The sequence below is a fragment of the Cricetulus griseus genome, chromosome 3 (assembly GCF_003668045.3).
Source record: "Cricetulus griseus strain 17A/GY chromosome 3, alternate assembly CriGri-PICRH-1.0, whole genome shotgun sequence".
Classification (NCBI taxonomy): domain Eukaryota; kingdom Metazoa; phylum Chordata; class Mammalia; order Rodentia; family Cricetidae; genus Cricetulus; species Cricetulus griseus.
The window spans coordinates 57,558,114-57,574,923 of NC_048596.1; the positions used below are offsets into that span (position 1 = coordinate 57,558,114).

Sequence of the window (16,810 nt, forward strand, 5' to 3'; positions counted from 1 at the left end):
AGAAAAGAAAGTCATACACATAAAAATAAAATGAATAAAATTCTAAAAACAAAAAATGTATTTTTGTGTATATACGTGTGTGCATGCATGTGTGCATGGGTGCCCGCAGAGGCCAAAAGAGGGCATCAGATAATCTGGAATTGCAGTTACAGGCAGTTGTGAGCCACCTGGTGTGTGTAACAAGCACTGTACCCACTGAGCATCAGGTGTGCTCTGACATATTCAATCATAGTGATTTCCACCATGGATATGGCCATCATGGGTTAGAGGATGCCCCCATGTGGGGATGGGCCTGTGTAGGCAGAACAATGAGGTGGTTTCTGCCCAAGGGGGCATCTAGAGCAAGAGACATACGAGGAGCCCTCCCCCTCTCACCCACGCCTGTCCCTCCTCCAGGGTTCTAATGGGATCCTAGGTGGGTCTGCCAAGTTTGCTTATATGGAGTCTGGGAGCCAGTCATGGTCTGGGAGCAGGGCTGGTGTGGGATGGCATCTGGCCTCTTTCTCTGGCTAGAGGGCCCTTCAGGGCTTCCCTCTCCCCTGCATCTATACCCCAGCTGCATCTGCCTGGCTCATAGGCTTGCCTTCTTCCTGCCAGGTATGCCCTGGCTGGCTGTCAAGTGTATAATAGGGGCTATCTTAGTTAGAAACAAAGATGAACACATTTGTCTTTCCACAATGTCAGAATTCATTGAATAACAATTCACAAAATAGTTTTTTCATTGGCAACAATGTGCTAGACAACTCCTACTTTCCTTGATAGCCTGGCCAAGGCAAACACAGTTTCTTTCATTCCAATCTTAATTACTAATACACATAACACATTACATAGCAAACATGAGTGGGTAAGTTAGTGAGTAACCACAAAAGGTTGATAAGGAGTTCCAAAGAAGCATGAGAAGTCAAAACTGAAAAAACAGTAGAAGGTGCAGGAGTCTCCATTGATAACAAAAGGGAAGCTGGAGACACGGTGGCAACCACTGCTGGTGAAAGGGCAGGATTAGGTCTAGGCAAAAGAACCAGCAGGGGACAGTAGGTCCAGACAAGAGGAAGGAACAAACAGACAGCCGTTCAAGTAGGCTGCATGCAGTGGGGAACAAGGCAAGCTGAAGCCCCTGGGAGAGTCAGGAGTTCTCTGCTTGTCTGTCCTTGATGGGCACATGCTGGCTGATTAATCAGGTGACAGGTCAGTAAGGACTATCACCATCACAGCATCTGGATTTTTGAAGACTGATGGAAACAATTTTAATGAGATTCCAGGTTCCACAGTTCAAGAGAAAAATACCGCAGAGCCAGGAGGCCAAGGTACAGAACTGATTTGAGAGCTGTCACCCACAGTGGAAGCACTCCACCCCAGAGGTCCGTAGTGTGGCTTTTTTTTTTTTTTAATTTAAGATTGGGGTTTTTGGTTGGGTTTTTTGTTTGTTTGTTTTTGTTTTGGGTTTTTTGTTTTTGTTTGTTTTGGTGTGTGTGGTGGGGTGGCTGTGGAGACCAGAAGAGGGGGAAGGAGCTCCTGGAGCCAGGGTTGCATGCTGTTGTGAGCAGCCTGATGTGGCTATTGGGAATTGAACTCAGGTCCTCTGTAAGAGCAGTAAACACTTAATGGCTGATTCATTTCTCCACCTCCCTAGTGTGACATTTTAGTCACCAATGGCCAATGTCCTGAGTCCAACATGGAAGAAGCTCTGTGTACTGGTCTCTCAGATGGAAGGATCCTGGGGAGTCACAGTCTCTCCTTGCAGACAGGCTGAAGTTGGAGGAGTTTGCTTCAGAGGGGACAGGGCACTGAGGTCCTCAGCTGTGGGAACATGGAAGACAGAGAAGAGGAGGTTGGGGAGGAGCTGCACCCTTTTACTGGACTCAGGACCTTGCCTTTATTTCTTAGTCAGAACTCACCAACCAGGATGGAGGAAGCAGGCCGGAACATGGCATAGATTTCCTGCTAGGATGGAAACTTAGACGCTCAGCCTAGACAGTTAGTCACTGTCCCTCTGGGAGGAAGCAGGAAAGGGCAGGTGAGGCTTGGAGGTCTTTAGGGGAGGGTTGAGAGTGAGACAGGGACCTGAGGGTGGGACCCACTATGTCCACTCGGAGTCCCACTTCAGTGCAGAGGTTAAGGGGATTTGCTCTGACACCTTGACTCCATATGTGTGGCATGTCCTCTGTTCCTCTTTTGCATGGTGCCCAGCCCCACTTCCATCTAGTTCTTTTATCAGACAGACGCCATTGTCACCCACCTGCAGCCACTGGTCCCTGAGCTGAGTCTTGCACTGCTGTGTAGAAGCAGTGCCTCTTATGGCAGGTCTTGGGGGGACTGCACATGGGGTCACATGTAGAAGGTTGAGTCAGTCCAGCTGTGTCCATTGTGCTTGGTGTCCTGCAACCTCTTCTGTGGCCCAAGGATTATTTCTCATCCCTCTCTCCCTCTCTCTCCCTTTCCCTCTCTTTCCCCTTCCCTCTCTCTCTCCTTCCCTCTCCCCCTCCCTCTCCCTCTCCCTCTTCCCCTCTTAGGTTTTCCTCTAATTTATTGGTTTTCATTTTTTCAGACATTTGATGTGTGCACCAGCCATTGGCCTGAATCCTCCCCCTCATCTAGAGTCTCACATGCTTCTGTAAGGACAGTGGGGGAGTAGATGGAAGATCAGGATACAGGGTAAAAGCCAGGGGTTATTCCCAGAAGCCTCTAGATGTCTAGGCAGCAATGGACACTGGGCCAGGTGAGGTGAAACATGGGGCCACGTGTGTGATAAACCCAGCTGTGCGCTTCATGATACCCAGGGAAGCAGCCTGTGTGCAGTGGTGTCCTGCAGGGGGAGAGTCAGTTGTCATAAAGATAAATTTAAAAGCTGGAGACCTGGAGTGGAGCCAGTGTGGATCACCATACTAAACAATGTCGAAATGTTTTCTCTAGCAAGAGATGGAGAGGGAAGACCAGCACTATACGGTGTAGAGTTGCCCCAAGGCTCAGCTTCAGAGGTGTCCTGGGATGAGAGTTAAAATCCACCGCCTGGGGACTAGAGAGAAGGCTCAGCAGTTCATAGTGTTTAAGAGTGCATACTGTGCTTGCAGAAGACTTCAGTTCAGTCCCCAGAACCTTGTAAGGTGGCTCACTACTACCTGTAACTCCAGCTTCAGGAGATCCAACATCCTCTTCTGGCCTTCAAGGGCACCTATATTCACATACACAGACACATGTGTATACACATAACTAATAATTTGGGGGGGGTTCAAGACAGGGTTTCTCTGTGGCTTTGGAGGCTGTCCTGGAACTAGCTCTTGTAGACCAGGCTGGTCTTGAACTCACAGAGATTTGCCTGCCTCTGCCTCCCGAGAGCGATTAAAGGCATGTGCCACCAATGCCTGGCAATAATAATTTTTTGAGACAGGAACTTAACTATTGTAGCTCTGGCTGACCTGGAAGCAACTCAGTATGTAGACTAGGCTAGCCTCAAAAGATCCACCTGCTTCTGCCTCTCGAGTGTGGGGATTAAAGGTGCACCACCATGCCAAGCAATTTAAAAATAAAACAGTTTGGAGCTGGAGAGTTGGCTCAGTGATTAAGAACATGTACTGCTCTTTCAGAGGACCCACAGTCAGTTCCTATTACCTATTTCAGGCAGCTCTCAGTCACTTGCAAGTCCAACTCTATGTGATCCAGCGCCCTCTCCAGGCTTCCATGGGCAGCTACACTCATGTGCACATACCCCAACACAAATACACAGGCATACATGCAGTTTATTTATTTATTTTGGTTTTTTGAGACAGGATTTATCTGTGTAGCTCTAGCTTTCCCAGAACTCACTCTGTAGACTAGGCTGGCCTCAAACTCAGTGATCTGCCTGTCTCTACCACCCAGATGCTGGGATTAAAGGTGTGCACCACCACTGCCTGGCTTACATGTAATTTTTTTTAAAGTATTTTTGTATTTTTATATTTAAAAATCCAGTAGAAGTGCTTGGCCACCTGAATTCCATATTTGGGTTCTAAATGGTGAAAAAAAGAGAACTGATTCCCAAGAATTGTCTCCTGATCTCCAGGTGCACACTATGGCACAAGCCTACTCACACACATAAATAAATAAATAAATCAATAAATAAACAAATAAATAAATAAATATTTAAAAAATAATAATTAGGGACTGGAGATGGTTCCGTGGTTAGAAGTACTGGCTGAGGCCAGGCGATGGTGGTACATACCTTTAATCCCAGCACTGGGGAGGCAGAGGCAGGCAGATCTCTATGAGTTTGAGAGTAGCCTGGTCTACATAGCTAGTTCCAGGACAGCCAAAGCTACACAGAGAACCCTTGTCAAAGAAGAAGAGGAGGAGGAGGAAGAGGAAGAGAAAGAGGAGAAGAAGAAAGGAGGAGGAGGAAAGAAAAGAAAGAAAGAAAGAAAGAAAGAAAGAAAGAAAGAAAGAAAGAAAGAGAAAGAAATGGCTGCTCTTCCACAGGATCAGGCTTCAATTCCCAACAGCCACATGGTGGGTCGCAACCATTTGTAACATTAGTCCCAGGAGATCCAATGTCCTCTCCTAGCCTCCAAGGGCATTGCATGAAGGCAGGTGATACACAGATATACATGCAGGCAAAACACCTGTACACATTTAAAAGAAAATTAAAACTCAATCTCCTCCTGTGCGACAATAGCGGTGTGATTAAGTGTCCTGGGGGAAGAGGCATCTCAATGCCACTCCCTGCACCAACACATGGAAGTTCTTCACTTTGGGAAGCCAGCCACAGTCCCAGCTTCACGCTGAGATTCTGTGCTCATGTCCCAAGCTCTTGGAGCAACCGCCCCTGGGGCATGAATCTCTTGGGATTTCCCTCTACATTTCGGGGAACACAGCCAAGTACTTCAAAAGACACTTGATGTTTGTACCTAGAATTTTCTGATATCTTGGAGGTAGATCTGTTGTAACATGTGCAGTACACTGTTTTCCAGAAGTACAAACAAGGTCACCCCAACATTTGGGGATGCTTCCAAAATGTTCCTCATGAAGCTCTCTGCAACAAGTTCTTACCTCCTGTTTATGGCAGACTAGAGGCACATACCATCATAGGTAACAGTCACAAGCCAAGTTGTACCTCCCATTTTCTTTGGCATGTTAAAACAACACAGGGCTGAGAGATGAGGGAAAACCAAAGCAAGCCACACCCAGAATTCTATGGGTACTGCATCCCTGCATCCACAGGGAACAAGGGCCCTCTAGACCAGGAAACCTGCCATGCTAAGCCTCTTATGGGTCTCCACTACCCACCCCAGAACCAACCATGTGGTGGAATGCTGTCTAAGCCCAGGCACCTCCTGGAAGCAGATTGACACAAGAATTTGAGCGGGAACAGTTGCCTAGAAGGTTGCCCAGAATGTAGAACTGAAGGACCAAGAGGATCAAACCATGGTGACCACTCAAGAGAGTTACCCAGTCATTCTCTGCAGGGGGGAATTGAACCTGAATCTATCCAGAACCTCTGAGGAGCCTCTGAGCCATCCACCAAAGGATAATTAGAAATCTTTATTCATGGGCTCCAGGCACCCATTGCTTTAGGGCCCAAAAGTGCACTGACCCCTCCACAATGCCTTGGAACACTCACTCACTCACTCATTCCCAAGTCTCTCCAAGGTCCAGGGCTTAAGATCAGAGGCACCTCCCCTGGCAGAGCACCCCCTCTGCTGCACACAGACCTCCAGCCTTCTGCTCTTGTCCTTTCCACCTCTCCTGAGTGTGGTGGGCTGGGCTCTCCCTGAATCTTCCTTGAGCAATCTTATCCTGTTTTCTGGGGGCCCTGAAAAGTACGCAAGGACATTCACTCCAATCTTTGGTCCCATCTAAGACAGGCCTACACCAGACCAGACTTGCAGAGCCATGTCTGTGTTGTATATCCATAGTGTTTTCTGTGTCTGGGCCCCACTCCCTTGTCTGTACCTCTCTCTTCCATACTCAAGTCCCTGTCATTCAGACTAAGCTCAAATCTTGTAATAATCTCTAACTTGGGTCTCAGACCGCTGGGTCCTACACAGAAGCTCGTATTTACTGTTTTTTTCTTCGAGGACTCTGGTATGAGGGTGGGTGATCCTCCAAGCTAGAGCCTCAGTTAGAGTAGGGAGCTGGGCTTCCATGTCTGGCCGTGACTCCCCAGCCTACCCCACACCAGCTACATTTCCTCTGCCACTGTCCCAGCTGGACCTTATCTTCTCACTCCAGAGCCACCAGACCCCCACCAAGAGACCCCCTATCCCCACCAGCCAGTCTTGGTAACAGCCCTTCCCTATGTGCTCCTGAGGCCAACTTCCCCTTCTCAGTCCTTCAGGCAAAGCCAGACCTGTGAAAACTCAGATCCCAGGAGGATGTGTCCACCCTGGCCTGCCCACTTACCACCTGAGATCATGGGGCTATTCTGGCAACACAGACTTCACAGGAACAGGATGCTGTCAGCCTGATCCTGCCCAGGGCCTACAGGCAACACTGAAGAGCCCATCCTGTATTGGTTGGATGCCCCCCCCCCACTGCCTCTTCCACCTGGCTCCATGCCTGTGTGAAAACTGTGCCTCTCCTGAGACCCGGGGAGGCCTTGCTTACTCCTCCGGCTGTTCCCTTACCTCACTGGTTGGAAAAGTACAGCCAAACCTCAGCCCTTGTTTCCAGGCTTTATCTTTTACAGCCTAGCTCCCTGCCAATCTGACCATGGTCTCAATGTCCAAATCCCCAGGGCCGCAGGGCCAGCCCCAGCGAGGCTGGTGAGCAGCCATGACCACCAGCCTATGAAGTGCCTATGAAGATGTGGGTCCAGAGTTCCCTGTGTTAGATATCAAGACACCGCTGCCTCTAAAAATGGATGGAAATGTTTCAACTATTTTCTATAGAGTTTTGCAAGGTTTAAATGGTCCCCCTCCTTTTCTTTCTGTGAGTCTGTTCGCCCATGTGTGTGCAAGTTCCTCTGTGTACACATGTCTATGTAGGTCCAAGTGTGTGGAGAGCAAAGGTCTAACATTAAGTGTCTTCCATGGTTGCTGTCCATCTTATTTTTTTTTTTTTTTGAGATAGAGGCTCTCAGTGAACCTCTAGCTCAATGGTTGTCTGGACTGGCCAGCCAGCAAGCCCCAGAGCCTGCTTCTGTGTGCCCCTCACCCCCCAACACCGGGATTACAGACAACGAACTCAGGGTCTCAGGCCTGCACAGCAGCACCTACAGATGGAGGTATCTATCTCCCCAGCCCAGAATGACTTATTGCTACCTTAAGGACCCAAGGACTTAACAGCTATATCATTGGGATGGAAATTATTTGAGGAAAAGGTGTTTAATTAGAATCCTATTTTCTAGCTGGATGGTGGTGGTGCAGTCCTTTAATCCCAGCACTTGGGAGGCAGAGGCAGAGGGATCTCTGAATTTGAGAGCTCTTCATATTATCATTTGCATCTTTGAAGGAGTTATACCATGTTCTCCACCCTGTCACATGTGTCTGCACACAGCTCTGTCTGTGGAAGCTGCCTCTTGGCCATCACCTGGGGAAGGGTAAGTACAGTTGAGTGATAGAGCAAGTAAGTCTAAGGCCCAGGGTCCAGCCACAACACTGTTGGAGCCAGACATGGTGAAGCACTTCTGAAATACCAAGACTGGGAGGCTGAGGCAGGAGGATCACTTTGTGTTCAATGCCATCTTTAACTACATGGCAAGTGCCAGGACTGGATTGTAAGTCTGTTTCAAAGAGAAATGGGAGAGGCACCCTGTTTTAGTAATTTGTAGTTTTTGCTTTCTGAGTTAATCTACATAAAGTTCCTCAATTCTATCAATCTTTTGTTTTGTTTTGTTTTGTTTTTGAGGACAGAGTTTCTCTGTGTGTAGCCCTGACTGTCCTGGAACTCACTTTGTAGACCAAGCTGGCTTTGAACTCACAGAAATCCACCTGCCCTGCTGGGATTAAAGGTGTACACCAGGACTGGCAAGATGGCTCAGCAGTTAAGAGCAATGACTATTCTTCCAAAGGACCTGGGTTCGATTCCCAGCACCCACATGGCAGCTCACAACTGTCTGTAACTCCAGTTCCAGGGGACCCAACACCCTCACATAGACATACATGTAGGAAAACACTAATGTACATAAAACAAAAATAAATTATATTTTAAAAGGTGTGCACCACCTTGCCTGACTAAAAATCTATCAATCTTTTAATAATACTGTTTTTATTTTACTGATTTTTTTTTCTGGTCCATTTTCTGGGATTCTTGGGTTGCCTTTCTGTCTCCACAATTTCCTGAGGTTTCCTTACTGGGATTCCCCTGGTGAACCCTTGTAGTGCCTCCTTCCAGGCCTCAGCTGGAGACCTCTTCCAGACAGTCACTATGAGCAAAGGGCATGCCTCATCCAGATGCATTCTCTTAGGGAGTCCTACCCTGCACTACCTGGTTGCCCAAGTCCCCCATAGCACTATTGAGTTTCTGGTTTTGTTTTGGTTTTTGGTTTTTCGAGACAGGGTTTCTCTGTGTATCTTTGGAGCCTGTCCTGGAACTCACTCTGTAGACCAAGCTGACTTTGAACTCACAGAGATCTACTGCCTCTGCCTCCCAAGTGCTGTGATTCAAGGCATGTGCCACCAACGCCCAGCTGAGCTTCTGGTTTTATGATGGGGTAGCAATTCCAGCTGGTATTCCTCCCTTATAACCGGGAGTGGAAGCCACTCTTGGTTCCAGGCCCTCGGAAGATGTCACCCCATGCTGCGGTCTTTGCAGTGCTCAGGGCTGCCATTTGGCACTCCCACACTCTGCCTTTTGCTTCATCCACAGCCCATCCCAAGTGCTCCTCTGATTAACCCTGAGGCCACACATACCCTGGGCTGCTAGCATTCCTCTTAACACCCAGCCAAAGGCATGTTTGTGTGGAACTCGTGGGACAATTCCAACACAAACATCGACAGTCAGGAGGCAAGAGCTGCAAGTCACTAAAGAACACAACCGTGGAGAGGGAACCCTAAGACAGTGAAGGAGGCAGCAGTTGCTAGAACCTTCTACCCTCACCCCCACCCCCACCCAAGGCCTGAGGACTCAAAAGAGCTGCCATTGTTAACATCTATTCAAAGCCTTGAGGCTACACAGTCACAGCTCAGATTTTGTGGAGGGCAGGCAGCCAGCTGGGAGCTGGTGTCTCTCAAATGTCAGACAAGGAGTGGTTTTTCAAGTTTTACAAAGACCACAAACTGGAATCAACTGCTACCACCAGGTTGGGAAAACTGGTGAGCAGTGTGGACTGTGACAGAAGTAAAAGCAAAAGAGGGTTCAAAGCGTCAGGTGGAGCTGGGATGGGGCTCAAGTGGCCGAGCATTATTCGCCTAGCATGACCAAAGCCCTGGCTCCGTCTCCAGAACCACATAGGCAGGGTGTGGTGGCACGTACCTCTAACCTTGGTTTGTAATTCCAGCATTTGGGAGATGGATTAGGAGGATCAGGGGTTCCAGTCATCCTTGGCCACATAAAGAGTTCAAGGCCAAGTTGGGCTAAATGAGACTTTCAAACAAACAAGCATGTGCACTCACAAAACTGGATAGGCCCCTTCTCCTCTCCTGCCCTAGACCTCTCTAGCACCCCCTGCTGGCACTGCCTCCCAGGACTGTCCAGCAAAGTCAGAGACAGCTTGCAGAGATGTGGTACAGCATCAGATAAGCCCATGGGAATGCAGCCTGCAGATACATCCCAATAGGCGGTGCCCTCGGGACTCAGAATCTAGCAGTCATCAGACACCATGAGTTCCTAACTGTGACTGTCACCCTGTGGTCATGAAGGGTGATGCCAGGGCTTCAGGTTTGCAGGCCAGGTTTCTAAAGGGACACTGTCACAGTCAGAAACTTGTTCCTAGCTTGGCTCCACAATGGATACGAACACAGGAGTCATTGCCATAAGGTCTGTTTATACTTGGTGAATTTTGGGTTCCTCTTTAGACTCTCCTGTAAGTCTAAGGTTTTCCTCTAATACTAAGGTGAAGAAGAGAGTTGCTAGGAGATCCTGGAACTAAAACATGAACTTGCCCTTCCTCATTGAACACCAGCTGTGATCAGTGACCTATAGTTTTAAGATAATCAGAGAGCCCTGAATTATTAAGGTTTACCTTTATGAGGCTGTCTCTGGTCCCCTTTCTGCTGGATACTGTACACTAGTTCAACACCTCTGCCACAACCTGGACTCCCACAGCCCTGATGCCTGGAGTTGCCAGGGCCAGCAGCCTTCATGCTTTGCTTGTTAGAGACAAGCTTGTTAGGCCTTGCCTGGCACATGGTGGCCCCTCTGTCATCAGAGAGACAAGTGGTATCTAAAAGGCCCCTGGGTGTCTGAGTCTAGACAGGAGAGCCTGTGATGTCATTGCTAGGCGTGTCAATGCTCAGCAGGCTTCCCTGAGCTATCCTGAATTCCTCTGAGTGCCACTTGCCAGGAAGGCTGCAGGGAGGAGCCCGCTTTCTCTTGCTGTCCATACCTGGGCAGTAACTGAGCCCAGCTTAGGAACAAGGTCCCCAGAGAGGCTCTTTCCTGACCGGCCCTATCCCCTCCAGCACCATGTGACACTGAGGAGCCAGCCGGCTGACGCTGAGTCGGAGAGCCTGCCTGCAGTTTGGTAGCTCGGTAGCTCTGGCAGCTGCTAGAGCCTTGGTCTGGCCAGGACAGTTCCCTCCAAGGCCCAGGGTGGAGCAGGGAGGACCAGAACGGTGAGCAGCCAGGGGACACTGGTCAAGGAGGAGCTCTGCGGCAGTCCAGTATCTGGGTGTCTTCTGGGCGGTGGGGGGTGGCGCGGCTGGGCGGGTGGGGGAGGGGCAACTACATGAGACTGGCTGGCCTGTCCTCCATCCTCTGACTTGGGCTGGGTCATCTGGCTTGCAGGGAGCCCTGGGCCACTCCAGAAGGGCAGCTGAGTTAAACAGCACTTCCCCCACCTGTGGTGAGGCTCCTGTCCCATCAGGTCCTTCATGTGTGCTATTGTGTCCCTTGAGGGAGGGGACGATGGGTCTTACTCCATGGAGAGTACAGGAAATTCAGCAGACAGTCACCTGGGTACTATCCCTCAATCCTCACTGTCCCCAGCAAGGGCAGAGCCAGGGCAGGGAGTGTTCAATGCCAGCCTACAGAAGGCAGAGCCACACCTATGTCCTATAACAACATTCTGTGTTTCCAAGGGGAACCTCCCCATTTCTCCTCTATTGTCCTCCTCCCTCTCCATCTCCTTCTTCCCACCCACAGAGCTTGCAATCCAGTTCTTCCTGCCACCCAACCCTGAGAGCCCCCACACACACACCTATAACCAGGCCCCAGGCCGGTGACCCCAAACACAGCCACCACATAGGGTTCTAGTGTGAGAGGGACACTGGCCAGGCCTAGCTAAGTCTTGCCCTGTCTACCACCCCTAAATTGTTGCTGTTGTTGTCCTTCTCCTGGTCTGGCTATAGCTTTCCTTCCCAGTCCACCTCCCTCTTCCCTTCCTCTCCTCTTCCTCTCCCTACCACCTCATTTGCCATGCCCTCTCTCCTCTTTCCTCCCTTCCAGGCTTTCCCTGGGTTCCGCAGGTCTGTGTCCTCCCTAGCCCTGTCCCTAGCTGCCACTGAGGCCCCTTCAGGTACAGGGTTAAGTGAGGAAGGCAGTACAGAAACAGAGAGGAGGGAGCTTGTAGAGCCATAGTGTGAGAACCTCAAGGCTGGAGAAGACCACCTGCTCCTTCAGAGCCACAGCCTCCCTGGGGTCCTGGAAGCAGTTCAGTGCATGGCTGTGTGGAACCGAGTAGTTGAGAAGGGTCTTGTGTCACGAGTCTCACCTCTAAATGTTCCCCCTTGACCATGGCAACCTATCCAGGCTGCCTAGGTGTAGAAACACTGGCTCACCCTATCAGTAAGAGCAGACAAGCCCCTGGGCCTTGCACAGGGTTTTCCACTGGGGGGGGGGGGGCTTAGGGGCCACCCAGCTGGTTGCCATGGGATGATGGTATTTCAGAGAATCCAGCCTCACCACCTAGACTCCACCCACCCCAGAGTACCCCTCCCCCCATACTCCTGCCCATTGACCCTCAAGCATCCCAATGCCTTGGGAGCTAGAAATGGAGCCCTTAATCTCCACCCAGAGATTTATCCCCCTTCCCTAAAAGGAGACCAGTCACACCAAGACAGGAAGAAGACTCCATCAGTCTCTGGGGAGAGGCAAGGCCCTGCCCTATCTCTCCAAAACACAAGGAAAAGCTGATGGTAGTGATTGGGACAGATGACCACAGGTGCTGGGATAAGACAGGAAACCATTTGCAGGTGATGGAAGGGACAGGGAACCATGCTGATAGGATGGGGGTGTCTTGCTGAGCTCTGGAGTTTAGCTGCCTCAGTGTCACAGCCCCAGCTATGCTGGGTCAGGATTGTGCCGCCTCTGCAGCCCCACTCTCCAGCATGCAGTGAGCCACTGTCCCAGGCAAGGAAAGCAGGTAAAGACCCTGCCTAGCATCACCTTCAAACAGGTGCCTCTTCCTCCTCAGGGAAGGAAAGGGACAAGTGAGTGGCATGTGAAAAGGAGGGGCCTCCCTAGTCCCTAAAGGGCTGGAGTACGGTCACAGGCTGTGGGCACAGGGCTAAGGAGAGAGGGACAGTTGCTGGGTCTACCTTGCCCATAAGGTATGGCCATCAGCTAGAGGGTCCAGAGCCCATTGGTAACACACCCTCATGGAATGCTTCAGAAAGACCTAAAAGACTTAAGAGCTTTCTTTGCTGATGACAAACACAAGGGGGTCTACAGGTCCTCAGAGTAATCCTCCATTCTCTTCTCTCCGTACTAACGGAGCCGTCAGGTCTGGGCCTCTCTTCTTCTCTGAGTGTTCCAGACCATCCAACTCCTCCAGGGAAAGTACAGAGGGAACAGTATTAGTGGGCTCCTGGGACAGAGCTCTTGACTGACAGAAACATTTTTACCTCGTGCCTCAGACAGAGGGAGGATTAGGTCAGGTGATGAGACAACAATGGGACATGGGCACCTACTCCAGTGAGTGTCACCGTTCCTATCATCTACTATGACAGGAACTGGCTACCTGAGTCCTTAGATGTGTCCCTGAGCTGGTGTCCTTATGGTTGCAGGGGTGTCCGGAGAGAGAAAACACAGCACAGACTTCTGCAGCCTCTGCTGCCGTCATCTTCACCCCACAATGTCACTGAGAGTACACACGCAGTCGGCCAGTATCCAGGAAGACATGGCGTTCAACCTGACCATCCTGTCCCTCACTGAGCTCCTAAGTCTGGGTGGGCTGCTGGGCAATGGGGTGGCCCTCTGGCTGCTCAACCAGAACGTCTACCGGAACCCTTTCTCCATCTACCTTTTGGATGTGGCCTGTGCTGACCTCATCTTCCTCTGCTGCCACATGGTGGCCATCATTCCCGAGCTGCTGCCGGACCAGCTGGACTTCCCAGAATTCGTACACATCAGCCTGCTCATGCTGCGGTTCTTCTGCTACATTGTGGGTCTGAGCCTCCTGGCGGCCATCAGCACAGAGCAGTGCCTGGCCACTCTCTTCCCCGCCTGGTACCTGTGCCGCCGCCCACGATACCTGACCACCTGTGTGTGCGCGCTCATCTGGGTGCTCTGCCTGCTGTTGGACCTGCTGCTCAGCGGCACCTGCACCCAGTTCTTTGGAGCACTCAGCTTCCACCTGTGTGGGATGCTGTGGCTGGTGGTGGCAGTTCTCCTGGCAGCCTTGTGTTGCACCATGTGTGTGACCAGCCTGCTCCTGTTGCTTCGGGTGGAGCGTGGTTCAGAGAGGCACCAGTCCCGGGGCTTCCCCACTCTGGTCTTGCTGGCCGTCCTCCTTTTCCTTTTCTGTGGCCTGCCCTTTGGCATTTTCTGGCTGTCCAAGAACCTATCCTGGCACATTCCCCTCTACTTCTACCACTTCAGCTTCTTCATGGCCAGTGTGCACAGTTCAGCCAAGCCCGCTATCTACTTTTTCTTGGGCAGCACACCTGGCCAGAGGCTGCAGGAACCCCTCCGACTGGTGCTCCATCGGGCACTGGGGGATGAGGCTGAGCTGGGGGCTGTGAGAGAGGCTTCCCAAGGGGGACTTGTGGACATGACCATCTAAGCCCAACAGGTCACAACTGCAGCTCCAGCCCATGGGGGCCAGGGGAACTGGTAAGAGCTGGGATCAGAGCTTCAGCAGTAAGACCCTGGAGGGACACCTTTACTGATGACCCAGTCGTGTGTCCCCTGGGGGGATGCTGGGAAGGGACAGACAGAGAGTGATGTTTCTGTTGATGGCCTGGGATTGTGCATATTAGGCGGAGTTCCAGGACCTCATGACAGCTGTTTCCCCAGCCACCCTTCCCCGATGGCTACAGCAAGGAGAGGGGGGCAGGAACGAGACAGGCCAGTCATAGTGGTGGGCAACTGTCCCCCACTATCAGCATGCTCCTAGCTATAGAGTGTGGGGTGACTTTTCTCAGTGCTCCATGCTTCTCCCTTTAGTGTGGAATAAATGACATTGAAATTGGAGGCTTAGTTAGCTAAGGGGGATAAGTGGCTTGGGAGCCCTCAGGGGTTGAACTAACTATAGCAGAAGATGTCCTCCTGACCCTATACTATAGCCAAAGAGCAAAGCCTGCCTGGCTTCTGTCAGGGACCAAGAACAGAGCTGGCACAGCTGCCTGGCAAGCTGTGGGGGGGGATGGGGGACAGGGAGTGTGGTTGTAAAACCAAGTCCTGCCTGGACTACACCTGTAACTAGTCTCAGGGGATCTGTCTCCCTCTTTTGGCTTCTTCAGTCAAAGCATGCATGTGGTACACACACACACACACACACACACATACACACACACACACGCACGCACGCACAAACGCACGCACACATACACACTGAAAGCAGAGTTCAAGGTCTGCTTAAAATACAGGGGACCCTTCTCAGAAAACAAAGCACAAAGGGAGATGTAGAAGAGAGAGCAAACCTCACTCAACACCTCAGAAAAGCTGGTGGCTCCTGGGTCTCAATCTCAAAGCGAGGTTCTCTGCTTGGGCAGCTAGGCCCCTCTCAGCTTTGCCCACACCCAAAGCACCTCTAGCAGGACAGAGCCTACAACTTCAGTCCCCAGACAGCTTCCCACTCCCCACCCACAGTCCTGGACAGGATGTATCTAGCAGGGTTCCCCCGAGGGAGCAGTCTGGCTGTACCCCATGGCAGGTGGATGAGCTCCTGCCTGGCCAGGAGCTCAGAGATGAACACCCAATCCAGGCACAGGTGGCTTGCCACCACCCATGTGTCATTGTACTTACTCTACCCTTACCTTTCTACTCCCTCATTTAATACAGTCAGTTGATTTACACAAACACAGTGGAGTTGTGTCCAGCAAGTCCCAAGAGAATTTTAGTACATCATCAACACCCCAGGGCCACATACAAGATGTGCTGGCCTCCTATGACATCTGTGTGAGTGTAATTCTGACTTGGGCCAGGCCCACTGATGGAGGGACATTTGGTCTCTGTCATGATTAAAGTTGTATCTGAGTCTGGACAAGGACATCAGAACCCTGCCTGGCATCCTGGAATTGACAACTGTCCCTCCCCACCCCACTGTGTTGGGATGCATCCTGTGGCATGATTCCTTTACCTCAGATTCTCTGGAAAGTCTAGATGCAGGGATCCCAGGAGGCTAGGAACTTGGAGGTAGGGCTGGTCCTCCTTTTCCAGAGGAGTCCCTTCCACCCACCATAAGGGCCTTTCCTCCTCCACACTGGAGCTTAGGAACCAGCATGGCTGTCTGTCTGCCTCCAGGACAATTCTCAACTTCAGTTCCTCATCTTGGGGAACTGAGAACATGAAGGGAAGTAGCCTGTCCACAAGTCCAATTTTTGGTCTCTGGATATCCACTTCTCCCCAGAGGAAAAGTCCAAGCCAGCCTTATAGGTATCTACCCAACTGTGCATTAGCCCAGAGCCCTGTCAGTGATGCTGGAATACCCTTCCACGGTACAGTAAGACCCTGAGACTCAGAGAGGTCTGTGTCTGCCTGAACATGGAACAGACCCTCTACTTCTCTCTGAGCTAGCTTCAACTGTCTACTTGAAGCAGTCCCTGAGGAAGTCTCAGGGAAATGTTTTGATCAGGTTGGCCTGTGGGCATTTTCTTGATTGCTTCTAGGTGTGGGAGAGCTCAGTCCACTTTGAGCAGTACTACCCCTAAGCAAGAAGGCCTGGGCTATATAAAAAACTAGAGGCTAGGTGATGGTGGTGCACGCCTTTAGTCCCAGCACTCGAGAGGCACGGGCAGGCAGATCTCTGTGAGTTCGAGACCAGCCTGGTCTACAAGAGTTAGTTCCAGGACAGCCTCCAAAGCCACAGAGAAACCCTGTCTCCGGAAAGAAAAACAAAACAAAACAAACAAACAAAAAAAAACAACTAGATAAGCATGACCTAGGAGCAAGTCAGTTCATTAAGCTCCATGCTTCCTACCTTGCTCCTGCTCGAGTTCTTGCCCTGACTGCCCTCAGTGATGGACTGCACCTGGAAATAAAAGCTGAATAAACTTTTTCCTCCCCAAATTGTTTTTGGTCATGGTGTTTACCACAGCAAGAAAAGGCAAACTAGTACATACACTTTCTGCCTTGCTGGACCAGGGCTGGCTAGGGTGTCATAGCCCACCCTAGGTGCCCATGCCTCTTACCCACTTAGACCCCTTAGCCACCTTAGAGTACAGACAGATCAAGGGCCCTCAGGATACACCCTTCCTCCCAGATGGGTTGGGACACCTCAAAATTCTTCTTCTCTGGATTTCATGAGTAGAGGACTCTTCCCCAAAATCGACAAATGCTATGCATCCTCTCTGAGATC

At 50.8% G+C, this 16,810-nt stretch overlaps 1 protein-coding gene across 1 annotated transcript; it reads left to right on the forward strand.

The window, feature by feature from the left end:
- Positions 1-13,144: 13,144 nt before the first annotated feature.
- On the forward strand, positions 13,145-14,074 carry Mrgpre (MAS related GPR family member E). Its single transcript, XM_027409200.2, has one exon. It carries the CDS (start codon positions 13,145-13,147, stop codon positions 14,072-14,074), a length of 930 nt encoding a protein of 309 aa, XP_027265001.2.
- Positions 14,075-16,810: the final 2,736 nt, after the last annotated feature.